Source organism: Sciurus carolinensis, chromosome 8 (assembly GCF_902686445.1).
Source record: "Sciurus carolinensis chromosome 8, mSciCar1.2, whole genome shotgun sequence".
Classification (NCBI taxonomy): Eukaryota; Metazoa; Chordata; class Mammalia; order Rodentia; family Sciuridae; genus Sciurus; species Sciurus carolinensis.
The window spans coordinates 92,436,712-92,464,691 of NC_062220.1; the positions used below are offsets into that span (position 1 = coordinate 92,436,712).

General features: G+C 39.8%; 1 protein-coding gene across 4 annotated transcripts in view; it reads left to right on the forward strand.

The window, feature by feature from the left end:
• The window catches only part of Bmper (BMP binding endothelial regulator), a 251,351-nt gene that overhangs the window by 42,504 nt on the left and 180,867 nt on the right, over positions 1 to 27,980 (forward strand). For 3 of the 4 annotated variants that reach the window (XM_047562764.1, XM_047562763.1, XM_047562766.1), the window contains exons 4-6: positions 14,202 to 14,284; positions 18,242 to 18,332; positions 22,298 to 22,380. In XM_047562764.1, coding sequence (XP_047418720.1) covers positions 14,202 to 14,284; positions 18,242 to 18,332; positions 22,298 to 22,380 — 257 coding nt within the window. Of the gene's footprint in view, positions 1 to 14,201; positions 14,285 to 16,050; positions 16,154 to 18,241; positions 18,333 to 22,297; positions 22,381 to 27,980 lie in introns of all 4 variants that reach the window. The other variant, XM_047562765.1, reaches the window with a different exon arrangement.

A 27,980-nucleotide genomic window follows, 5' to 3' on the forward strand; every position in this document is an offset into this window, starting at 1 on the left:
TAATTTTGGCAACTATGAAATTGAAAGCGTGTCTGTATATGTGACATGCGTCTACTTACAAGGAAGCATGAGTGTCTAGCTAGCTATATTACTTAAAAGTGATTATTTTGCCGAGATGGTAGCATTCTTTCTGGACGTCAGTCAAAAAATATGCTCTGACAATCTCTTTAGGAGTTGGTACATGTTTTTATTTCTTTTAACATCTGATGTTCTAGATCCCCTTTTGGGGGAGAACCTCGTCTTAGCTAATATGTATTTGCTTAGAAATCTGTCTGCTAAAGAGACTGATGTGTTACAGGAGTGATATGATAATAAAGGTGAGCGGAGCGCATCGGTATGTTCATGAACTTGAGTGCTTTCTTCAGTATGAAGAATGAGCTTGTTTATACCAGAGCCAGCTCCTTAGGTTTCCAGGAGTGTGGTGGTTAAAAGGCTGATGATATTTATCTGCAGACATGTTTGGGCATCGACCAGCTGCGGTCAAATTCGTGAGACAGTCCTCTGACTGCCCAGGAATGTCTGGGCATTCTCAGAACCTGCACTTTGACTTTCTGTTATATTGGGCCCTGGGGACTGTGGCATGGCCGCCCTGATGAGGCTGTGAATGCAGAAGCAAGGATAACAACTTCAAGGTCCAGAGGCGAGGACATTCTGAGGTGCTCAGTGTAAAAGCCAGGGTCTTGATTTCATATTTCATATTTTAGAGGGCATCTAGACAAGGCCCTCTGTGCCTTGTGACCTGTGAATTGTAGAATAAAGATTCTCAGTTATTCAAAGAATGAAATGAAAAGGGGAAAGGACTTGAAGTTAGATGTGGAATTCATTCCCGATTCTACCATTTTCTAGTTACTTGAGCTTTGCCAAGCCACTCGTTTTTATTTTTTATTTTATTTTATTTTATTTTTTGTGGTGCTGGGGATTGAATCTAGGGCCTTCCTTGCACTTGTGAGGCAAGCACTCTACCAACTGAGCTATATCGCCAGCCCCAAGCCACTTGTTTTTAAACCTTGGTTTCCTCTTCTCTAAAATACAAAGGCTAGAGTAGATACATGGATTTTTTTTTTTTTTTTTTTGGGCAGGGATACCAGGGATTGAGTTCAGGGGCACTGAACCACTGAGTCACATCCCCAACCCTATTTTGTATTTTATTTAGAGACAGGGTCTCACTGAGTTGCTTTGCACCTCACTGTTGCTGAGGCTGGCTTTGAATTTGTGATCCTCCTGCCTCAGCCTCCCAAGCTGCTGGGATTACAGGTGTGCACCATGGCACCCAGCTTACATGGATCTTAAACCTACTTTTACACTAGAATTGCCAGAGCTGCATGAAAATATTCTGATGTGTGAGCCCCCACATTGCAGACCATGTGAATCATAATAGCCAATGAGTGGGCCCAGGCATTTGCATTGCCTTTATTGTGGCAAAGTACACATAGTATAAAATTGACCATTTTAACCACTTAAAACATTTTTAAAAAATTTTATTTGTTCTAATTAGTTGTACATGACAGTAGAATGCATTTATACATTTTGATAGATCATACATAAATAGAGTATATTTTTCTGAGTATACATATTGCAGGATCACATCAGTCATGCAGTCATACATGTACATTAGGTACTAATGTCTGTTTCACTCTACTATCATTCCTTCCCCATAGCCCTTCCTCTCCCTTCACTCCCCTCTACCTAATATAAAGTAACTCTATTCTTCCCTAACCCTCCCCGACTTATTGTGAATTAGCTTCTGCATATCAGAGAAAACATTCAAGTTTGTTTTTTTGGGTTTGACTTATTTCATTTAGCACATTCTCTAACTCCAGTCACTTTTATTTTTTTATTTTTTATTTTTACAGACTGCATTTTGATTCATGGTGCACAAATGGGGTGCAACTTTTCATTTCTATGGTTGTACACGATGTAGATTCACACCATTCAAGTAACCATACATGTACATAGGGTAATGATGTCTGTCTCATTCCACCATCTTTCATACTCTGACCCTTCTCCCTCTCATTTCCCTCTACATAATCTAAAGTTCCTCATTCTTCTCTTACCCCCACCCCCCCACCCCCATTATGTATCATCATCCACTTATCAGGGAAAATATTTGGTCTTTAATTTTTGGGATTGGATTATTTCACTTAGCATACTATTCTCCAATTCCATCCATATTATCCGCAAATGCCATAATTTTATTCTTTTTTATGTCCAGTCACTTTTAAGTGTAAAATTCAGTGGAGTTAAGTGCACTCATGAATGTGGTACAACTGTTACGGTTGTCTTTTTCTAGAGCTTCTTCACAATCCCAAGTTGAAACTCTGTACCCATTCAAGAGTAATTCCCCCCAGCCAATTCTGGCTTTTATCCCCTAGAAAGTCAGTTGTTAAAAATTAGTAGCACACCACTGATGATAAGCCAGGTGTTTGGTATTTTTTCTTTTTTGAACAAATGGCATTCTCTCCATTTCCTGGTAACGTCTATTCTGCTTTCTGTTTTGATTCATTTGTCTATTCTAGGCACCTCATGTATAAAGAGTCATGCAATATTTGTCTTTTTGGGTCTGACTTATTTTAGCATCATGTTTTCAAGTTTTTTCTACATTGTGGCATGTATCATAATTGTATTCCTTAAAAGATGGAATCATAGTCTATTGTATGCATATGCCACATTTTGTTGATCCATTCCTTTGCTGATGGACATTTGGGTAGTTTTCACTGGGCACTGTACTCTTAATTAATCCTGAAATGCTTGTTCTCCTGGTTAAATTTTGTGTTTTTGTATACTAGGGTTAGGAGAAGGAGGACCAGATATACCATAATAACTGAAAAATGGTGACTGCTCTTCTTATGTAAGTTTATTTAGGTATATGGAATAAACAGCTAGGGTCTCTGATGCTAATAAAATAACCTGAACTCTAGCCAAATGTTAATGTTCTTCTGTTAGGAAGTTGAAAGGTTTTATAGAGCCAATAGCATCTAATTTAAAATAAATTCAAGTTGAGTGTCCCTTATACAAAATGCTTGGAACCAGAAGTTGTGTCAGATTCTGGACTTCTTTTTTCAGATTTTTGAATTTGTGAATATATATATGAGATCCATCAGGGATAGTACTCAAATATAAACACAAAGTTCATTTATATTTCATATATATCTTGTGCACTGGAGGTAATTTTATGTAGTGTTTTAAATGGTTTTGTGCATGAAACAAAGTTCCGGAGTGTGGAATTTTCTTCTTGTGGTACCATGTTGGTGCTCAGAAAGTTTGACAGGTTTTGACTTTTTGGAGTAGGGTTGTTGAATTTGTGGTTCTGTATGTTGATATGCTGGAGTGTTTATCTTCCCAAGTCTATGTTCACTGACAACACATTAATAGCTTGAAATCAACTGTGGTGGGAGTATTTATTTATACCTTGGGATTAGAAAATGTAAAATCAGTGCTTTTTCTCCTTAGAGAGCCAGGTGTTAATTATTAGAACACACCACTGACGATGTGCCAGGTGTTTGGTATTTTTCTTCATTTTATCAATAATTCCTCTCAGATTCAGTCAACGCTGGAGAGTGAAGATCCAGTGCCTCCTTCTACTCCGGCTTGGATCCTTGGATGATGAGTGGGCAGTGTGTGCCATGTGGAGATTTGTTCCCATTCCTCACCCAGTGTCATTATACAAGTCAGAAACTGCTTTTCTTGTCAGATATTAGATTTCTTCCCACAGGTTAAGGTGTTTGTCAGTTTTGTTCTGTTTCTGGAATGGGTGATTTCCCCCTGTCCGCCTGTTTCTAATGCATCAAAGATCCCTCTCTGATTTTGTGGCATGAGACCCATGGGGCACCACACAGTCTCCCTCAGACTGTGCAAATATGTTGGTCTGTTTGGTCAGAGGCCTTTTCTGTGGCCACACAGTTCTGACATCATCTCAAGCAAAGGAGACTCAGCTCACACTTTCCAGAAACAAGCCCAGGTAAAGGAGTTGGCTGATAAGAGAATGAAGATGGGTTTTAGGAATCTGCATTTTTATAGCCCCTAGGGGTACCCTTAAGTCCTTAGACTGCTCCTTGGCAAATGCTTCCCAATATAGGGTAGGATGTGGCAGACACAAGCCAGTTTTATCCCACAGCAGGAGAGGATCCTGAACGATGATGGGATCAAACCTGATTTCCCATATAATTTTTAAAATTTATCTTTTAATTTTTTACAGACTGCATTTTGATTCGTTGTACACAAATGGGTACATCATTTTGTTTCTATAGTTGTACACGATGTAGATTCATACCATTTGTGTATATGTAGGTGGATGATGTCTGTCTCATTCCACCATTTTTCATACCCCCCTCCCTCTCATTTCCTTCTACATAATCTAAAGTTCCCCATTCTTCTCTCCCTCCACCTCCCCACCCCCATTATATATCATTCTCCACTTATCAGGGAAAACATTCGGCCTTTGGTTTTTTGGACTTGGTTTATTTCACTTAGCATGATATTCTCCCATTCCATCCATTTATTTGCAAATGCCATAATATTATTCTTCGTTATGGCTGAATAATATTCCATTGTGTATCTACCACAGTTTCTTTATCCATTCATCTATTGAAGGGTATCTAGGCTTGGTAATTAGAGAAATGCAAATTAAAACAACTCTAAGATTTCATCTTACTCCAATTAGAATGGCTATTATCAAGAACACAAACAATAATAGATGTTGGCATGGATGTGGGGAAAAAGGCACACTTTTACATTGCTGGTGGAGTTGCAAATTGGTGCAGCCTCTCTAGAAAGCAGTGTAGAGAATCCTCAGAAAACTTGGAATGGACCCACCTTTGACCCAGTTATCCCACTCCTCAGTTTATAAATAATTTTTAAAAAGGTATTAAAAGGGGTGGTCCCAACAGGGGTATTTTGCAGACATAGACAAACTTATTCCAAAATTTACATAAGAAGGCCAAGGACCTAGAATAGCTGGAACAATTCTGAAAAAAAAAAGAGAATAAAATGGGAAGAATCAGTCTACTTATAATATAGTTATCATAGTAAAGAGTGTGGTACAGGCAGAGGAATAGATACTTAGATCATTTAAACAGAAGGGAGAACCCAGAAATACACTCATAAATATATACCCAACTGGCTCTTAGCAAAGGTGCCAAGAAACTTCAGTGGGAGAGGCTAACTTTTTCAGTACATGCTACTAAAGCAATTAGATATCCATAAACAATATAAACCTGGCCTATGCCTTATACATCACATAGGTATCAAGTCAAAATTAATCACAGACTTAGATGTAAAATGTAAAAAACGTCTAGAAAAAGCACGTCAGAGAAAATATTTAGGACCTTGGGTTGGGCAGAACATTTCAGACCTGACACAAAATCATAAAGAGGAAAATTGATGACTTGGATATCATTACTATATTATACATTTACCCTGGAAAACTTTGTGAATAGAACTAATTAGAAAATGGGCAAAAGATATAAATAGACATTTCATCAAAGAGTATATACAGATGACAATTAATCACATGAATAGATGCTCAACATCATTAGCTATTAGGAAAATGCAAATCAAAACCACAATGGAATATCACTATTTACCCATCGAAATGGTTATAAAAAATAGCACTAAATGCTAATTAAGATGTGGGAAATCTCATACATAGCTGGTGACAATGTCAAATTGTTCTGTCACTCTGGAAATTAATATGGCAGTTTCTTAAAACAAAACAAAACAAAACAAAACATACACTTACCATATGACCCAGCAATTACATTCTTGAGCTTTGATCCCAGAAAAAAAAAAAAAAAAACATTGTACATGCCCAATCCTGTACACAAATGTTCATAACAGCCTTATTTGTATATGCAAAACACTAGAAACCACCCAGATGTTACTGAGTGGGTGAATGGTTCAACAAGCTATGGTACATCCATACTAGGGACGTATGACTGCTCAGTCATAAAGTGAACAAGCTATTGATCCATGCAACAGCTTTGATGGAGCTCAGAAGAATTACTCTGAGAGAGGAGTCAATCTCAAAGGCTACATACTATGTGATTCATTTAATAGAACATTCTTGAATAACAAAACTATAGACATGAAGAGCTGATTAGCGGTTGCCAGGGTTTAGGGATGGGAGCATGCAGCAGAGTGAATGTGGCTATAAAGGAATAGCCTGAGGAAACTTATGGCACTAGTGTAGTTCTATGAGTTGATTGGTTACAAGAATCTACATATGATAAAACTGAATGGAAACACACACACACACATGCATGTAAGTCTGTGTGAAACCGGTAAAATCTGCGTAAGCTCTGTGCAAATCTAATATAAAATATATATTACTCCAATATCAGTTTCCTGGTTTTGATATTGTACTGTGGTTATACAAAAGGTTAATACTGGAAGAGGTTGGAAATCTCCCTTCCTTGTGAACAGAAGGTTTATGTATCTTCTGGTGAATCTATAATTATTAAAAAAAAATAAAAAGAAGCCAGGTGTGGTGGCACAGTCCTGTAATTCCAGAGGCTCAGGAGGTTGAGGCAGGAGGATTGCAAGTTCAAAGCCATCCTCAGCAACTTAGCGAGGTCCTTAGCAATTTAGTGATTTAGCAAGGGCTGGGGATGTGGCTCAGTGGTTGAATACCCGTGGGTTCAATCCCTGGTGCCAAACGACAACAAAAACAAAACAAAACAAACAAACAAAAAATGAGAGAGAGAGAGAGAAAGGATAGTAGTAGAATATTTATGACCATTTATTTCTCCAGTTATCCCTAAGTACACTGTTAATCAACCATAAAGGTTACATCATGTAATATGTTTAGCGAAATATAAAAATCACAGAGAGCATCACCTTAATCACTCAGGGATTATTTCACATGTGAGTTGTATCTGACTTATGTTTTTATGCTCTTCAAAGTGACATTTACTGATGTCATTAACATTACTTTGAGGAAACTGTAGATTCCACTCATGACTTTTTGTCAGTTTGTCACTGAAAGGCAGCATGTCATCTCCCCAGGGCGTTGCTTTTCCTAGGGAAGCCACTACTTTCCGAGTTCCTTCTGTGCATCTGCAAAACCCAAGTAGTTCATGGGTTTGGCAGTAAGACAGGCAGAGTGACTGTGTGACTGGGACAAAGTCATTCCCCTTTTCTCAACCTTTGTTTCCTTGTTTTAAAAATGTGGGGGTAAAAAGTAATCTGTCCTGTGGGGCCTTTTATGAGAATAAAATTGAATCCCAGGTGAAAACCCCAAGTATAATGCTTCACCTGTAGACTATGCCAGGATTTTAATTTTCTTTCTTCTTTCCCATTTTTTCTACTGGAAAATTTTTCACACTAGTTTTTCAAAAATGATTTTTGGAACTCATCTTTGGGAAGGGCCTGTGGTGACATTTTCCTGTCCACATTAGAAAGCCAGTCTGGGGACTTGACGGGACAGTCACTCATGATCGTGTTACTATTTATCTTTGCTGATTCCTTCTCCCTGGCCTTTCGGGAAGCAGTGGGTGTGGCTGCTTGACAAGTGGCTACTGAGGGTGGCATGGCTGCTGCAGTGTGATTCAGCCCTGTGGAAGGAAGACGCAGTCCCATGTTCAGAAGTGTTTACGGTCAGAACACATCAAGTGCAAGAATGATGGGTGATGTGGTTTGTATAAAGAGAAAAAAGTTGCAAGTCTTTTTCTCTTTTAATGTACTGCAGTTTTATTTTCTTATACTAATTACATTTAAAAGTTCCAAAGCCTATTTTGTTCAATAGAAGCCCAATTCATTTGTGGTTCATAGAATCTATTTTATTATCTAATATCAATGCCAGATATTGTATATATTATAATAATACTACAAAGTTATGAGACCATAAGCCACTATTTCATCACTTTATTATCTCTAAGAAATATACAGATTAGAAATACATGCAGGTCACATGGAGGTTTTGTGTCCCTTTGTCCTGGTGAAGTGAGCTGAATTTGCATTGCGCTCATGGACTGTTTCCATGTATTTGAGATTTTTATTCATAATGTCATCAAAAATTAAGTAAAATCACTTTTTTTCCATTTCTTATTCTATTGTTGATTATTTCATGTTAATTGTATGTTGAATTCCTAATTGGAATACAGAACAAAAAAAAGCTATGAAAAGAATGTGTGGTGAGGGGTACACACTACTCTTTAAGTACTCAGTTCATGAGCCTGATTTCTCCTCTTGGGATTGAGGAAATGGTTTGGCTATAAAATTCCCATTAGCCAAAAATAAGCAAAATTGCCTGCAGGATTCATGGTAGGTACAGCCTTGAAGAGTAATAAAAGCCTGTTTTAAATGAACTCTTAAGGACACAATTTAAGCCCTCGAATGGCTAGTCAGATTTTATGTTTATCCCTTCTGATTGTACTTCCATATGTTTTTGGAGAACAGTGTCTGAAAAGTGGTTCATTAAAAAAAATTGTATTGGGCTTGGGGAATTTGGGGTTTATTGACCAAGTCCAGGGGTGGGGGTGCCCTATCAGGGGGCTCGGAAACTTGGAAGAATGGCAGACCTGTCTGCTCTTTCCCTATGTCAAATGGCATGAACTGACTTCAGAAACATCAAGTTTGGTTTAATTTAAGTAAAGATGACTGAGTGCTAATCAAATCAAAACAAAACAAAAATCAACAAACAACAACAAAGAAATAGAAACTAGTGGTTTGGGGACCAAAGTGGAGTTGGGGAAGAAAATTAACTTGTCTGAATTTTTCCAAGGATGTTTTGCTTTTCTGGAGATGAAGCTGATTGGGTCCTGGTGCCCAAGAGGAGAGAATGCCATCTTATCTATGTTCTATTTCTATGATTTGCAGGAATGTGTGTTGGTGCTTGCTATTTATTTCCAGTGAAATTGAACATTTATTCAGTATCTGCTACATACAAAATAGTGTAAGGGACCTGGAAATTCACATCGCGCTTGGAGAAAGAGCACAGAATCATGACTGATCCGGGACGTTTAAAGAATGATTTCCTAGAAACTAGGACCTTGAGTCAAGGAAGGATGAGTTAGGCAGGCAAGAGCCTGGATGACCTCTGTGTCCCTGTCGGGGTGAAGGAACTGGAGGAAATGAATGAGATTTAGTTTTCTCAAGACAAGCATATGCAAAGTCTTAGGATGAGATCTTCTGACTATATTTGGGGAAATCCTAAGTACAGCTCAGGAGTGTAGTGGAGGGAGTGTGAGTTTGGGAGAAGAGGAAAAGAGGATGAAGAGGTGAGTTAACACCAGCTGTATAACAGGCCATCCGTGTCTTTGGGGTCTGTTCATGTGGATTCAACCAACTGCAAATTGAAAATATCTTTAAAAAATTGCATCTGTACTGAATATGGACAGACCTTTTTTTTTTTCCTGTCATTATTCCCTAAGCAATTAAGTATAACAACTGTTTACATAGTAGTCACATCATATTAGATATTTTAAGTAAGCTGGAGATGATTTAAAGTATGTGAGAAGGTGTGTGTAGGTTATATGCAAATATATACCACGTTTGCTGAGGGACTCAAGTGTCTGTGGATTTTGCTATTCTCGGGGGTCCTGGAACCAATTTGTTATGAATGCCAAGATGTGACTGTATATGCCAAGAAGTTTTAATTTTAGAGTAAAGGTCAGTGATTTTCAATCCTGGCTGCACAGTAGATTCCTTTTTCCACTTCCTATTTCTGGAGACTCTGATTCAGTTGGTCTGGAGAAGGAGGTTTGGGGGTAGGTACACACACAGTCTACACCTCAGCCAGGCTGAGCACCATCCGTTATTGATAGAGTTCAAGTAGGCAGATGACATAGTAAAGTCTGGACCTGAAAGAGCACATGCTGGCAGCTGTGGAGGAAGACAACTTAAAAGATACTCTCTTTACCACACCAGGAAGAATAGTCAGTGAACCTGTTGTAACAGTCCAGGTGAGATATAACCCACAGCTTAGCTGAGGTCAGAATGGAGGTGATGGAAAGACAATTGGAAGAGAGCGTCTTAAAAGTGTGAGGGAACTTGAAGAGGAAAGGATGGTCAGCATGCCACAGAGAGGTCCTATAAGATTAAGACCCAGTGTCCTTTGATTATGCACTTGGAAGGGAACTGTAGCCTGAGAGGTTAAGTTTCACCAGGATGGCGGATGGCCATCCTATGGTAGCCAGGTTGCCTTGGTCGAGGACTTGAACATGCATTCAGAAGCATGCAGGTTCACTGAGAAAGCAACCCCAGGGACCATGGTGTGGTGTTCTAGGGATGAGGGAAAGGACTCCAAATGCAGTTCAAGGTCACACTGTGAGGGGCTTAGGGTAAGCTACTGGTGATGGTAATATCCAGTTATCTGCTCTTAGCCTCAGGTTAGCATGAACAGTGAGAGAATGTAGATTAAAAAGGCGAAATGAGGCACATCTAAGGCTTTTTAGAAGGCCAATGCCATTTTTTATGGTCTTGATGATTTTTAACAGTTATTTTAACAACAGAATGATGAAAATGTGTGGTATTCTTTCTCCCTTGGGATAATGTGGCCACTGAGAAAGGTTGCAACTAATAGGAAAAATGAGTTTTATTGTTTAACTGTGGATTCAATTAATTTGTCTTCTTCCTGTTTCCATTGCCACATGTTTTCTGAGATGACTGACTGACTAGGCAGAGCTTCTCTACAAGAGCATGTCTGCTAAAAAATACCATGATGTTCTTCTTCACTCTGAAAATATTTAATAGAAAAAGAGCCCAAATGCATGCAAAAGCAAAGTGTAACTAGTTTAGGCTCATTTTTTTTTTTTTTTGGTATTTTTTAGACATAACTAAGGACTACTGAGCTCTGCAAAATGGTTTAAATCAGATTTCCCAATCTTGGCACAATTGATATTTTGGGTTGGTTGATTCTTTGTTGTGCCTCGAAGGGTGTTCAGCAGCATCCTGGCTTCTACCCACTAGATGCCTGGAGCATCCCTCATCCTCTCGTTGTGACAACCAAAAATGTCTCCCAGCATTGTCAGAAGTCCCTGGGAGGGAGAAGAGGTGAAAGACAAAATTTCTCTTGGTTGTGAACTACTGGTTTCAATAATATGATTTTATCAGAAAATAACCATGTCTTCCTTCTATAGTTTTATTGATAGTTTTTGATAGTTTTATTGAAGCTTATGGAATCTCAAAATCTGTTACCAGAGGAAAATGAATGGCTGTTTACAAATTTCCTTGTAGAAAGTTTATTTAAGTATTATTTAAAGAAAAAGGAGCTGGTTGTGGTGAAGCTTACCTGTAATCCCAGTGACTTGAGAGGCTGAGGTGGGAGGATCACAAGTTGGAGGCCAACCTTATCAACTTAGTGAGGCCCTAAGCAACTTAGTGAGACCCTGTCTCAAAATTAAAAATGAAAAGGGCTGGGAATGTGGCTCAGTGACTGAGTATTCTGTAACTATCATATTTAATAATAAAAAGTGGGCTTCCATCATTTTGTAACGTCTTTTAAATTCAATTTTTCTTGTAAGTCATTTTTATTATATTTTTCAAAGTATTAGTCACATTGGATTGGAAAAACAAAAACAAACAAAACTGGTCTTCCACGAGAGGCAGTATGAAAACTCTGCCTGGATATATGGTGGAAATTTTTCTTTGCCCTTAGTACATTTTGCCTCTAAGGCTTAAACAAAAAAGGAGGGAGCAGTATTGCATGTGTTCCTGTTAGCAGCTTAAAGTTGATGACAAATAGAATTGATTATAAAGAAATTTACCTTATAGGAAATAAGTCCTCCTTACTTCTGAAGTATATTTAAGTTTTTCTTTGATTAGTTAAGTCTTCATGTAGTATACCTTATTGTCTTTCACTAAGATAATATGCCCTAACTAAGATGAATGTGAGCCCTAAGAGGGGTAATACCCTTTCTTTAATTATCTTCTTCCTGAAAATCCTGACCTATGAACGCTCCTCGGGTGCCTGGTGTCCTGCACTCTCCATGAGGAGCTGGTGCTAGGGAGGGCAGGTGAGGGAGGATGAGGTACGGATTACCCTTGCTAGGGAGATTGTCACAGATGTTTTGGAGTCTCCTCAGTCACTTGGAGTCATCTGTCATTTGTGGAACTCTATTACACTGACTCAGGTTTGATAGACTGACCTGTGAACAAGGGCAGTGAAGTAATGAAGTGCTTCACAGTTTGACCTTGGTCTGATTTTCCAATGTCGTGGCCCAGTTTTTCTTCACGTGTTAGAATAGGGTGGAGGAACAAGGCTTCCGATAGACAGTTATTTGAAGCAGAAAATGCTGGTGGGTTCCCTGCACTGTGGATCACTTGTTCCAATTCCTTTAGATTCCTTTATCCCATTTGGAGTGGAAGAATCCAGAGGGCCCTGTGCTACTCTTGGGAGCCCTTTGCACGTGACCTGGCATTGGTTAAGAACGGTCTTTTGGCCTATACTTCCTCCCTGGGCTGTATGGGTTTTGTACTACCCTTCCTTCTGAGTAAAAAAGGCAAAAGCTTTGCCTGCCCTATTAGCAGCAAAAAATCACCCTTTCTTTAAGTTTTTTAATCCAGATGATGAAAATATATAACATATTCGGAAACTCCACTGGCAGACTTGGCAGGCGTTTCATATTTACTTGGACTTAACATGAATTGGATTTGGTTCTCTGATTTCCCCGCCTCCATCCCTCGGAACAAGTTATTTATTATCTGAGTGAGACTGTGTTAGTGGATCAGACATGCACATGGCACGTCGACTGTAAGTGTGCTTGTTCGCTAAGATTTATGCTAGCCCAAATTGTTTTATATTGGTTTTCATTGTTGAAAATTTACTGTATTCATCCTTGGTTTGGCGTAAGAATTTGTAGTGTGCTAAAGTTTCCTGTGGTTGAATACTTTATCTCTGTAACACTTCATGCAAAGGAAATTAAAAAATATATAGCGAAAGCATTTCCCTAATATGTTTCCAATCAGCTGTGTACTTTAGTAATTTGATTTGTAGGAACTAGAGAGCAGAGCATTACTGAGCTCTATTCAGTCATTCATAATTCTTTGGGAATTTAGATCATGGTTCTGAGTTTATGAAAACATCTACTGAAAATTTCCTAAGTGCTTTATTATTCTGCTTCTATGTATTAAGTTTTTTTGACCTCAGCAATATCTAAAAGAACTCATGGAAGAAAGTGAGTCTTTCCTCTGTCGTGAATAAGATAACCAGACATGAATTGAGGTTGATTAGCTAGCCAGAAGTCATTGCAATAGAGAGGCAGTCCCTTTTATTTCTGCATTATCCTGTCTATGTGTCTTTTCTATGCTTTTTGGGTTAAGCATTCTAAGCTATTGTTGGTTAATCTCTGCCTGGTGGGCTTCTGAGACTACAGTGATAATTGGTATAACCGGTTGTGCCTTCCCAGGAAGTATAACCCTCAGTGTGGAAGGTGTTGTTTGTACAAACCAAGTCAAAATTGAGACTTGTTCTTCACACCATTATTTCTTTGACTTCACGCCATTATTTCTTCAAGGAATCTCAAATACCAGGTTTGTTCCCTCCTTGGAGCCTCTCTGGCCTGCGACTTCTGTTTTTGCCAATGAATAAGTATGACTTTTGGCCAGTGAGTTAACATATAATAATCCATACATTGGTAGTTTCAGACATGTTTGATCTAATTTATTACCTAAGAGTTAAAAAAACAAAATAATACAAAACAAAATTGAACTAGGGAGCCATAGCTCTGAGAACTGGGAGGTAAGCCTTGGAAGGTTTTATCTGGTGAAGACAGTAGTTCTTTAAGACTTAGGTATAGAATTTTGCAATCAATTCCTCTATTTTGGCTTTCTGCTTTAATTCCCTGCCACATTTTACACTTCTTTCTCGATCTTCAGCAATTTTGAGTTCATTTGCTCTATGATAACCTTTTTCATAATGCTGTTTTTAGCTCTGGCACTATGAGAAGTAATGAAGTATGAGAACTTCATTAAGCATAAATAAAATCATGCTGTTGTGCATTTTGGCCAAGAGAGTTCATCAGTCTGTGATGTTTCATTTGAAAATCCAGTTCATGAATTAGTGGATTTAGTAGTCAGAGAATTAGCCTAAGTGATTGCCAAGTGGGTACTTCGAAGGCTTAACTGTTTTGGGGATCAATAGCCAAGGAGCTGATGTCCCTTGTAATTACTAGTCTTATAAAAGAAATAACTTCTTTTGCTCCGAAAATAAAGGAAACCCACATTCATTCTTGGACTTTCTTCTCCCTTTTGTGTTTCCTGCCTAGGTTGCACTTATGAAGGGAATACCTACAACAGCTCCTTCAAATGGCAGAGCCCAGCCGAGCCCTGTGTCCTGCATCAATGCCAGGTAAAGTCCAGCTATTTTACTCTCCAGTGAGGACTCCATAAGAGTCCTCCTCAGCTCCCCACAGAACAAAATCCCCGGAAGACAAACAAAAAGGAGAAACAAATGAAAAACCAACTGTATGCTTGTGAGTATTTTGCTATGACATTCACCATAACAAGACAGGTACAGGAGAGATATGGTATAGGACTTGTTTTCAGAAACAGACAACAAAATTGTCCACCGTTGTTATATGGCACCTGGAAAAACTCCAGGAAGATGCATACATTCTTGGGGAAAATTCATGTCTTCCTGTGACATTATCTTTAAGCAAAACATGAATTCCTGTTAGCAGAAAAGAGGTATTAAACAGGAGAGGTTTTCCTTCTTTGATTTAGAAAGATTTTGAACCAGGGCCAATCCATAAACTATATTAAATAGAAGCAATTAGTACACTGTAACCTCAATGATTTCAACCTGACAAACCCAAGAGTCGCTTTTTCAACAACTAAGGAGCGCATTGTGGCTAATGCTTGCTGAATTCTGAAAAGAACAGTAGTTCCACATGGCTCTAATCCCCACAGGTGTTAAATGCAGAAAGATGAACTGAAAGGGAAATGTTGGACCTAAAAGTTCAGGCTTCCTTTCTTATCTCCATAGAAATACTCTGATAAAATATAATGCTCGTTTAGTTTTAATATCACTTAAAAATTTCCTGTAGAAAGGTGCTATTACATCATTTTATCCCAAATCCCATTTCATAATCTCAGGATATGCTTTTGCTTTAAAAGGAGGTTGAAAGGTGAGGACAACAATAGATATTTCTCTCTGATGTTATCTCCAGCATACTGACATTTAATTTATGAAATCTGAATTTTATGTTAACATGTTCTTATTCTATGCCCACAGCAAGCATGCTCATTTAAAAGACGTTCAGTTATTTATTCAGCTTATTTGTGTGGTTATTTGTGAAATAAGCAGAAGGTAAGACAGCTGTAAATAATAAATTCATTACATCAATAAATATTTGTTGAATTTTTACTTTAGTTTACAAATTTAACCAGCCTCATGGTACAGAGATAAGAGCAAAAAGTCTTAATAACACCAAAAGCCCCACATTCCTTACAAAGTTGTACCACTTCTCCTCCACCCTGCTTCTTGTTTGATGCAGTTTCCACTCTTTGGTAGGGGCATTCTGGAAGCCTAGGTTAGAATGTTGGTTAAACAAGCCCTTTGCAGTCTAGTATAACATTTGTATACAGCCATCACGGGTAACTTGGATCCTGAAGTCACTTAGATCTTTAGATTTTCCTGCCTTTAAATGAAGACCTTTTTTAAATTAAATGGAGGGAGGGAATACTTTGTTGCCCGAAGAACACATTAAGCCATTATCAGTTATTAACACTAAACTGCCAATTGCTCATCATCTTTGGTTACTAGTCTCTCAGCAGGGCCTGGAGAGAATTGATGTAGAAAAATCAAGTTATTATTGGAAGTCAGGAAATACTGAACTGCAGAATGATACACAGAAAGGGGGTGTTACCTGCTGAGGATCAATTTTGTCTTTCATCCCCCTATTTTGAAACTGTCCTAGCCCTGCTGGCTAGTACAATGTCATTTCATTCAATAAGCAAAAAAGAAGTAGGATCCTGTGAAGGAAGTTATGCAAAGATGCTCCTTTGCTCAACTGGCACCTTATCACTCCCCCTGCTCCCTTCTTGCTTCCAATCATTGGGGATCCAGACTTCATCAAAGATTGCAGGAAATGATCATTAACCTTTACTTGTCAGGCAAGTCTTCTTGCTCCTCCCAAAGGACAGACACAGTTGGAAGCTCTCTCTGAAAGCTCTTCTGAGGACACAAAATCAGTTACAGAGGACACAGTATGGGGCAGTAAGTGAAATATAGACTCTGCCACTCGCATAACTAGTTACTTAACTTCTCTGCGCCACTCTTGTACCCTCTATAAAATGGGACTAGACCTCTCATTGGGTGGTTATAAGTGATAAGTGAGACTGTCATTAAAAATGCTTCTGGTATATGTCTGCATGTGGTGGGTACATTTAGGTTCCAGACAACAGTGAGTCTGAGGATCTCCTCATTTTCTGTATGAGTTGAATTTTGTCTTCTTTCTTATGTTCTCTGATGGAACCAGTACCTGTGATGAAAAATTCACCTTTATTTTCTCACTTTTAATTTCCTACTAGAAGAGAAAAATCTGATGATCAGAGATAGGAAATTCATGCTAGGAACTAACATGAGTCCTCCATCTGAATGACAGACACTGAAGGAAACTTGACTCTGGATCATAGCATTTTTGCATTGCTTCAGTTATTTAACTAGAATATGGATTTTTAAAAAAATCTTATATCTGTTGTTGGTATTTTGAGAGTTGTTCCTGTCCCCAAATGTGTTATAAATGATAGTAGATTGAAATAGACATTATTACCTCATGTACATGTATGACTGCATGAATGATGTGATCCTGCAATATGTATAATCAGAAAATGAGAGATTACATTCCATTTATGTATGATCTATCAAAATGTCTAAATGTAAATGCATTCTACTGTCATGTACAACTAACTAGAACAAATAAAATTTAAAAATTAAAACAAACCTACAATAAATTCACCTGTCCTATAAATCTCATTCCTGACATATGAAGACATTCAGTGTAGGACCCTCCTTTTTGGATTGGTACTATATGGTGGCAAACACAATGAAGAAAATAGCTGAGTTGTCATATTGTTACCTCCATCTTCATCCTGTGCTATCCTCCCTGCAAAACAAAATAAGACAAACCAAAAAGCACAAATTCCTGTACAAAATGGGTAGAGAATACAGAGGAAACTCTTCAAAGATGAATCCTGAAAATTAATTTAAAAAAAATTTCAATTGACATTAAGATGATAGAGTCTCAAGATCAGTTTGCAAATAACTCACTTGGTTTCATGACTAGAACTTAAAGTCTCCATTTTGACGTACTTAAATATGAACTTGGAAATTATTTTGTCAAATCTCTTCATTTGATATGGGAGGAAACCAAACCCCAGGCTCCATGTGAAACCAAGTCACATTTTTAAGATTACAAAATAACTCAGCCAAGTTATTTCTAAAAGCGTGGTCAGAATTTATCTGGATCTCTTGATGCTAGCCTCGGTGTTATGTGTGTACTCTCTTCCTCACAGTTAATGTCTTGAAGTGTAATAACAATGATAGAAAATACAGCTGGTATTGAAAACAGTTGTGAATGAGCAGCCAGACTGTCAGGTACAGACTGATGGCAAGAAGGCCTTAAAATCTAGACTTAAAGAAAGCAGGCTGGGCCTAAAAGAAAGTGCAAGAACAGGAAGAAGAAACAGGTGATGGGATCTGCACTCTGAGGCCCACAGCATAGGTCATGGTGAATCCAGCCTTACCTCATTTGTGCCATGTGCCTCTAGGCCACACATTCACCCTCATCATGTTCCTTTTCAGTTCTTCGCCTTCTATATTAGTCAGTTTTTCATTGCTGTGACATAATACCAAACAAGAGTGACTTAAGGAAGGAAAATTTAATTTGGGGCTCATGGTTTTGGAGGTCTTAGTCCATGGTCGGCTGACTCCAATGCTCTAAGCCTGAGGTGAAGCATAACATCATGGTGGAAGGACATGGTGGAGGAAAGCTGATCAACTAATGGCAGTTAGGAAACAGAGATACAGGAAGAGACCAGGGACAGATACAGTCCCCAAGGTTAGTGCCCAGTGCCCTACTTCCTCCAGCCATGCCCTACGGGTTCACAGTTGTCATCCATTGGCTGTATTAATCCATTTACAAGGTCAGAGCCCTCACAGTCTGATCTTTCCACCTCTTTTCACCATGGCTGCATTGCCTAACATGAGCTTGAACATGTAACACCTTCCTTGGTTACTTTCCCACAGTTGTAGCTCCTTAGTGGGACTTCTGGGCTGACTGACTTGGGACATTCTGTTTTGCAGGAAGGTGTTGTCACAGAGTCTGAAGTGCGCTGTGTTGTTCACTGTAGAAATCCTTTGGAGCATCTGGGAGCCTGCTGCCCCACTTGTCCAGGTAATGTTCTCGGGAAGCGGAAGGCAGGAAGACTCTCTGGTGCAGTGCAGTACTATTGAAATCTGTCTTCTCTCAAGAATGCATGGTCCCCGCTTCCCCTGAATCCCAACCAATTGGAATTTTCCTCACTTTACATCTGTGTACCTGATGGGCTTAGAGAGCAAGCTCTTTTGCATAGAAATGTCCGGTTGACCTCTTCCTTGTGCCCAGTATGAACGCAATGTGCTGTAGGTCTTGGCATGTGGATTCTCAGAGGCCTGCTTTCCACTCCATGGGGCCACAGGTAATGCTTATTTTGGAAGGAAAGGCTGTGGCTTTCCCTTGCTTCCAGAAATGTCTTTTTACTGCTTCATATTGCAATACCTTGGCCAGAGCTCACCAGGAGATGAGGTGACCAGATGTTTTCTGAAAACTGAGAGCTGTGTCCCTATTGAATTTAGCTTAGGGTTTTGCTGGTCTAAGTTTTCAGTGTGGTTCAACAAGTTGAACCCACTATCTTTTTTAGAGGGCCCCACTGGCTAACTGAGAGCAAAGGTCTTCCTTTACCAGTGACTGGGAATGTTTCCTCTTACTTTTCTGAATAGGATTGCAAAGGCCTCCTGCATCTTCTCTTACCCTTTCATACAAGCCTGGGGATTTTGAGGAGAGAGAGTTTTTCTGATCTCTTCTGTTGCTAGCTGAGAGTTCCCAACAGGTGTTCTGCATTTTGGGTCTTCTCTGAGCATTGGTCCTTATTGGTGATGATACAGCTACTCCCCTCTGCTTTGGAGGTTACTCTCTAAAGGATTCACTGTTCTTGGAACCTTCCTGTGAAATGACAAGGCACCATGGTGGGCTGCTCTGCAGAGATGAGTCAGACTTCCTTGTACCTTGGAATGTCTTTATTCAGCTTCCTTTTCATGCTAGATTTTTGTAAAGCATGTATTATTATTGGACAAGTGTACCTGAAAGCAGAAAACTGGTTGAAAGTAAAGTGATTCTTTCCATAATCTGGTTATTTTGTATCTATCAGTTTGCTTCAGTACTTTTCCTTTCTGAATGTGCTGAATGTTTTATATTGTGTAACTACATTCTTTTTTTGGGCGGGTACTGGGGATTGAACTCAGGGGCACTTGGCCACTGAGCCACATTCCCAGCCCTATTTTGTATTTTGTTAAGGGACAGAGTCTCATTGATTGCTTAGCATCTCGCTTTTGCTGAGGCTGGCTTTGAACTCGCAATCTTCCTGCCTCAGCCTCCCGAGCCACATTCTTAAATGTCTACAGGATCTTCTCTGCTAAGCTAGAACGTAGTTCTCTAGGCTGTACCTTAGAATCACCTGGGAAGAGTGAAGTGAAAGTGAAGCTTGGTGCCCAGCTGCATCTTAGACCAATTCCATCAGAACCTCTGAGGGTTGGGACCATGGCCTCCTTGATCATTTCTATTCACAACCAAGCTTGGGATTGGTAATGAGACAAATGGTATTTGTCATCTAGATTCAAAAATTATGAACTCTTTTACACGTGAATTTTGTCGCACTGAGCAGACTACTGCTTTATTGATATAGAATCAACTCAGATACCCCACCTCCAGTCTTCAACCATAGACCCCTCAAGGAGCAAGGGTAATGCAGGAAGCCTTGAAGCTCATCACCTCTCACCCTCTGTAACATCCTTTCACTTAGGAAATAGTTATATTTTAGGCTGCCTTTGAAATGTGGATACACAAACAGCAGCATGAATTTATTTCAGCATTTGAAGTTTTCCGATTTGAGCAATGGCCCCTTCACTCTGGTTTTGGTTGGGTTCCCAGGAAGAGAGAGTTGGATTCCAGGGTTGCACATATTGCACTGCTAAGTCCTCATAGCCTTCCAGGGAGGGTTGGGGTGGTGTTCACTGATCAACAGGAAGAAACCAGGCCCGGTGAGAGTAAGTGTGTGCCCCAAGTGCATGAGTGAGTCAGGGCTGACGGTGGGGCTGAACCCTGGCCTTCTCTTTCCTCACCACCACACTGTACTACCCCTCACTCCACCACACACCATGAGAAGTATTTTGCTTAGGTTCAGGTTCCATGGAGGTGAATCTTCTTTAAAAGTGAGGGTACCTGTGTCGCGCACTGACCACGTGACTACCTGGGCAGTTTCTGTGCCCTCCTTTATTCCATAAAACAGTGTTTGGGATGCACATTGGAAAGAACTGTCTCCAGAAGGTCTTATCCTTTGTCTTAGGAGAGTGGTCTCAGCCAAGTCTTGATAGAGACAGTCAAGTTAAGCCTTGGGGTATGCTTGTTAATTCAGAAGGACTGGCGTCTGTCATTGATCAGGGAATGGTATTGCACATAGTGACAAACATGTACAGTCTGTGGTCATTTTCTTCCTGAAACAGATTTTAGGGCATTCTTGGTTGTCTATTCCTTCCATTCTATCTGACTCTTTGCTCAAGGATGCTGGATTGTGATGGGAATAGTTTGAATAGGATTTTCATAGAAATTCCTTGACTTAAGTTGTTAAATGTAGATTATGTGGTTAATTTGTCTGGCAATCTGTATCACAGAGTCAGAGGTGCAAACATAGAAAAGAATTGATGACACTTTGTTGGAAGTGTCCTTTGGAAAGAGACTGGGCATCTGTCATTTATGAACGGTGCTGGGTGCAGTCGCTGGGGTCACCACACTTACCAAGTCTTTCCACATTACCAGAAAAGCAAGGAGGTGGCTCCTTGCTAGCCCTGATTGTGCATATCAAAAAGATCTTATTCCTGGGACACATTTTTAAAGTTCAACTTTACTTACTTATTCTTTGGACTTGCGGCACTTGGCTATGTATCTTTCTGTTGAACAAAGGGCCATATTTGACTTTAAGAAGGATAGGACCAGAGGTCTGGCCAGGTGGGGGTAATGTTCTTGATCTTCCTTGTTAGGATGCAGCTCCTCCAAGAATTCGGTGGCTTCTGCTGACAGTTTCAGCTGAAAGACCTTGAACACTCCTTTTCAGTCCTTCATAAGAGCCTGCTCTGCTAAGTTTTATCCATCAGCAACTCTTTCTAGCACACTCTACTATGTAGAAAGTGACCCCAATTGGCCCTGCACCTTGTGAGGACAGTCCTGAGGAAAGTGGTTTTGCTATTAACTGACTATCCTCTCATGGTATATGAGACACAGTTGCTGGGCAGTATGTGCCTCAGGTCATTTGTGACATCTTTAGAATATGGCAGTGTCCTGAGCATCTTTCTGAATAGGAGGTAACTCCTGAATTTTGATCCTTTTATTAGCCAAACTTGGAAGGGACCACAGCCCATTTAACACCCACAGTGTAGGGTTGAAGACCCATGGAGCCCTTCCTGTCCTCTTCTGCCCCTCTGGCTTTTGTGCCTGTCCCTCTTCTTCATGCAGTAGGTAGGTCAGAGCCAAGTAAGAATCCCAAACTGGTCATCTGCCAGCAGGGTGGATTACTTCCCTCTCTGAGCCATGTTTTCCTTGTGTGGAATGAAGAATAGAGTCCCCACTTTGTAGGATTCCTGGGAAAATGGAGTGAGGTTGGGGTACGTAGGGCCTGGTAGAGGCTGTACAGTTCTCTGGGACTCATTAAGTGGCAGCTTTTAGCACCATCTACTCTTTAGCTCATGGTTGACTTCTTTCCCTTGGCCTTCCTCTGGTTTCTGCTGGCCCCTTGGGGATGGTTTCACCTGGCAGTGATCACCATGATCTTGACACAGCTCCAGGGGCTCACTACAGGAGTCCCTGTAGTGCTTTTGCTGTTCTTGGGCTGACTTGGGTTTGGCATCTTCGGGGTTTCTGGTCCCATGACGATGTGCCAGTCTTTTGCACTTTATTTTTTATGTAGCAATCTTATCCACAGGTGAAGAAGGACACTCTGTTGGGTGGAGATGGAAGTGGGAGGTGAGAGATAGGTGAACAGTGGATGGAAGGATCATGTCAAGCTGAATGAAAGCTTCTGTCCTAATTCTGGACTCTGCTTTGCTTTCCAGGCTGTGTGTTTGAAGGTGTGCAGTATCGGGAAGGAGAGGAATTTCATCCAGAAGGAAGCAAATGTATCAAGTGTTCCTGTGTTGTAAGTCCTGCTGTGACTGTTGCTAGGGTGATCCTTCAGGTTAATTGCTGCTTGTATTCATCATCAGCAGCAGGTTCTCTCCTCTCCTTCAACCGCGGGAAAAGCTCTTTCATCTAGGCAGATTTCTCAGCCTCAGCACTTCTGACACTCTGGGGCGGGTCCTTCGTGTTGTGGGGATTATCTTATGTAGTGTAGGGTGTTTAGTAGCATGCCTGGCCTCAACCCATTAGGTTCCAGGCATATCCTTTTCCCCAGTTGTAGGACCAACAATGTCTGTAGATATTGCCTAATATGCTCTGGAGAACAAACTCGCTTTCAATTAAGAACTGCTGTTCCATAGAGTGAGAGAGAGTGGTTGATTTTCCTCCACCGACCTCCTTTTGAGGAATACCATGAATTTCCTGTTTTTTTGAGGGCAGAGGAGCTTCTTGCTGAGGCAGCTGTTGAATTGAGTGAAGTCACAGAGAAAGCAATTGGGGACAAGCCCAGCTTGACTCAGTGCATTCTGTGGGATGAGAGCTGGTAACATACAATTATGAAGAATGGATGGGAGGAAATTGTCTGTGTCCATTCAGGGCAGAGTATGGAATAGTAGAACAAAGCCATAGACTTCTATTTCTAAGCATTGTTGATTTTTAATCCACTTACTAAGAATATCCCCAGCATGCATAGGAATGAGAAGAGGAAGTAGCTTGTACTGCAATTTTAAAGGGATCTTTATAATTAATGTACTTTAAATTTGGAGTCATCATTGGTGCTGGTAGTGGTGATGGTGGTGATAGGGAATCTGGTCTTCAGCAGCTGCTCCAAGTTTTTTACAATAGGGAATTAGTATAACCATGTATTTTTTCATCTTGTGTAATAAAGAACATACATTTTCCAAGTCACTTGGTGACTTAGAGGGTGTTGCAGAATGTTAAAAAGAAAATGCATGGGGAACTCTAGAATCCTGTTTCACCAAAGCAGAATCATATGTGGATCATCATAAATGATAGCATTTATCATTTCTCTACATGTCTTTTCTAAAATCTTTTGCTCTTCCTAGAGCATATGCATGCCCAATCTAGAGTCCAGGTTAGAACAAATATGACCAAGGGTGATGGTTTTTGTATGGAGAAAAGAAAGAGAAGGAAGAGATGGAAGGAGAGAAGAAAGGAAAATGTGTATGTATCTACATATCTGGGTATAGAACATGTTGTATTTATGTAATATGTTAAAAGCACAAAAGTGATTTACAAATGAAAATGAACACTGGCTTACATATTTCAGTTCAACCTCCATGTTTTCTTGCAAATGCTGCATACATAGACCTATGCTATTTTTTGTACATGATTTCTATTTGCCATTAAACATCACCAATTTCTCAATTTTATTTCTTCCATATTGGAAGCTGTGGCATTTTCTGATAATTTTTTGAGTAATCTCATTCTTCTGGGATTAGGTTGAGGGAAAAACAAGGCACCCATCAAGAGGAAATTTTAAATGTGTGCTTGCACAAATTGTCTTTCTGATCAAGGTGTGTCAGAGTCAGACAGCTGAACTCCTCAGGGAGGAAATTTAGAAGGTGGTGAGGAGGATGGGGAGTTCCTCAAGTTCTACTAATGCCATTAGTCCCAGGTATCCAGCCTTGGAACTAGAAATGAGTTAGGGCTTATGTGCACAGGGGTCACAGACTCAAATATACTGAGGCATTAGATTTTATTTGTTTTAAACTCAGCACATGCTAAATGAAACACACCTGAGGGTCAAGTTCAGGGCCCTAGAAGTCCTGCTTTCATTTTTGGTTGAAAAAGTGAAAATCCAAAGATGTTACTTGCCTGAGCCTTTCTGCCAACTGAGTTCTTTCCAGACCTGCAGTCTATATCCTTTCCTATATGTCTACAGTTTTATTTCCTGTATTCTTACCATTCCTGGCTCTTTTTCTAATTCTGCATGTTTCTACCCTCAGCACTTAAAGGGCTGCTAATGCTTTTGATTACATTCCTGATGCCAGTCTTTTAGGCTAGTAGAATAAATGGGAGAGAAACTGGAGTTCTTGCTGGAGGATAGGACATGGGTGTGGGGGGTTGGATGTAGGGGAGAGTCATAGAGCAGTTTTTCTTTTCACAAACACAAAAATTTAAGGTGTAAACTTTGTTGCAGCTCATTATTAGAATAACCTGGTTTTTAGCATTCTTTCATTTTGCTATCTTTTGATGTAGTACACTAAATAAAACCCTAATGTCTTGACAGCCCTTGACCTTGACTTGAGATTGCAGCTGTGGAAGTGTCTGCTTGAGAATATAATAAAGCAGAAGTATGGTTTGGTTTTGTAACTGCTAGGCATGAAACTTGTCAGAGTAACCCTGCAGCAGGCGTGGTTATTGTGGCCAGTAAGGTGTGTGGGGTGTGAGGTGCTGTCTTGCTGAATGAGAGGGTGAAACTAGAGAAGGGCTTCCACCAGGGTCAGAAGGACGGAGGTTATTATGGGACCTGGGGTGGGGGCCATTCAGAACATTAGGCTGCAGGTTCCTCTGACAAAGGAAGGTGGTACATAATAACCTGCTGTTCTTTGGTAAAAGGAAAAACATTTATGCATTTGAGCACATATATAGGACAGTCGTCCCTCAGTATCTTTTGGGGGTTGATTTCAGAACACCCTGTGAATACCAAAATCTGCAGATGCAAGTCCCATGTATCAAATTGTGTAGTAATCACTTATAGCCTACATACATCTCCCATATACTTTAAATCCTTTGTAGATCATTTACAATGCCTAAAACAATGTAAGTGCTGTGTAAATAGTTGTTATACTCCATTGTTTAGAAAACAATCACAAGGGAAAACGTCTATGTCTGTGTATTTTGAGTACAGATTCAAAATTTTCCCCAAATATTTTCCATCTGTAGGCAATTGAATCCACAGATGTGGTACTCATAGATATGGAGGACCAACTATATTTATGTGAATATATATTTGTGTGTATGTAAGTCCATATCTGTAAGTGTATTCATCTATACACATATACACATATAAACATATATATATATATATCTATATATATAAAAAATGGATATAAATTCAAATTCAAACACACATATTTTCATACCTAAGTTTGAATTCCTCCAGAAACAGACTCTGAGACAATTATTCGTATGTAAGTAGTTTATGTAGGACATAGAGAAGATGGACAGAAGAATGTGGATACGAGACAATGAGGGAAGGCAGCCAGTGGAGGGTATGTTACCAAGTGCTATGGCCTGAATGTTTCCCCAAACCATGTGGTGAAATATATTTCCTGTTGTGGTAGTCTTAAGAGGTGGTAATTAGGCCATGCAGGATCTGTTCCTACAAATGGCTTTAGTGTCCTTATGAAAGGGCTTGAGAGAGAGAGTTTAACCTCTCTTACCCTTCCATCCCTTCTGCCATGTGAGGACACAGAATTCCTGCCCTCCAGAGGATACAGAATGGGTGCCATCTTGGAAACAAATAAAACAGAACTCAACAGCGACCAAACTGCTTGTGCTTCAATCTTGGGCTTCTCAGCCTTCAGAACTATGAGAAATAAATATCAATTTTTAAAAATAAAGTCCCCAGTCTGTAGTATTTTGTGGTAGCAGCACAAATAAACCAAGATACCAAATAAACTACCAATGTGGATTACCAGATCTTAATCCTACTGGGGAGACTCTGGAAGCCCCTATAAAATTTATGCTTCAGGATTTTCTCCCTGAGGGATGAAGAGTTGAGTTATTTCTATACCAACTTCCAACCGTAATTGGTTGGGGGCTTCTCCTAGGACTGTGTTGACTGGGTAGCATTTCTAGCCTGCCATTCAGGTGGACAGAGGAAGAAATATAAGTGTTAGCAGATGGAAGTCTGGCCGTGAACTCAAGTGGTAGCAGTGAGTGGATGTGTGTGTGTGTGTGTGTGTGTAGCAATAGAGTCAGCTACAACAGTTAGGCATGTATATGTGTGCATACATATGCACATATACACATTACCATATTTAGAACTCTGAATATGGTGCAAATACACACGTTTAGAACACTGGACCTCTAGCATTTTCCCAAACCTGTTACTCTCTCTTGTGTTAATCCTTTCTGCATGCTGCTGCCCCTGTCCTTTCTTCTCCTTGTTCACTTGAGTATTTTATCTTTCCAAGTTGGTTATTACCACCCCACTCGAATTGCCTGGGTACTGGTCTTTAGAAACAGTGCTTTTCTCATTTTTATTTTGTGGCTTTCACTTGCTAGCTTATCTGCCCTCTTCCCTTCCTTCCTTCCCTTTACACACACACACGCACACACAAACACACACTTCCAGGCAGGCATTCACCAAGCGGTATCACTGTTATTGGTTTATTTTCCCACTCTGTGTTGTTGTGGAAGGGGATGTCTTTGTACATTCATCTGTCCATCCTCAGTGGACATGAGCACTACCATGTGACACTCTTCTCCTCCTTTCCTGTGCTATCTTTTGTTGTGTCTAAGAAACACTAATGTTTTTTCTTTCCGTATTGTGACAGTTCTGTTTTTTTATGCCAGCCAGCTCATTCTTGCCGGAGGGAACCATTTTAGTTTGATATCATTAGGGGACTATTTGCCTTTGGAGTTGTGTGTGTGGGAAGAAGCATCCATCTTGCATATTATCTGTCTGATGGATGAGTCACCAACTCTTCAAGATGTCCCTTACTCTCAAGTAAATGTTGCTGATATCAAGTGGCTTGCAATTTAAGTCCAACCCCTTTCTTTACACTCTTCAAATTTGTGAAAAATCTGTCTCCTCATGTTTTGGTGATGTGGTGATAGAGAGGTAGACCACCAGAAGAACACTTCATCTTATTGAGATGAATTCTTTAGCTAATGAAACAAATGCCTTACACATGATTTTACATCCTGATTTTAGTTGGGACAGTATATATGGCATTCCAGACAGCTGAGAGCATGCTAACCTTTGGAGATATCTGGAGAGGATTTCACAACCCTTTGCTCTTACCCATTCCAGAAGCAGAGCGTCTCGCATTTTTAGGTGTGCGTATCATTATGACTCATTTAGGAAATGCAGTGCTTTACTATCACTTGTTAAACCTTATGATCCCCACTTACCCATTATATAAATAAAAAAAACCAATTGCTTCTCCAGAGCCTGGATGCTAATCAGGGGAGTGATGACTTGCATTCCTTTAGCTGTTCCATATACTCATCTGAGTCACATTCAAGTGTGTTCCGTATGCAATGTGCGCAGTGTAAGAACCATATTAATTTTAAAATAGAGAGATGATTCTTTCCCAAGTCTGAACCAAAGAATAATTTATAAAGCATACTGAACATTGGTTAAAGTGCACATTTGCTTCCTCTGGGTTTAAACTTGACTTTTTATTACCTGCCAACTGCATAGCAAACAGCTGTATGTGTCATTGTTCAATCAAATGTTCAGGAAATAAGGATGGTGGCAGTTGGCACAGACATTTCTGCAAAATCCACCTTCAGTGTTGTAAGGTTAAAGACGAAGGTGCCAATGAGAAATGTTTGTGTTCTCTTTTACCAAACTATTTTAGGAACCCTGTGGGCTCAGTGTTCTTGGAAATTGCTTACTGAAGGGAGTACAGCCCATGGAGT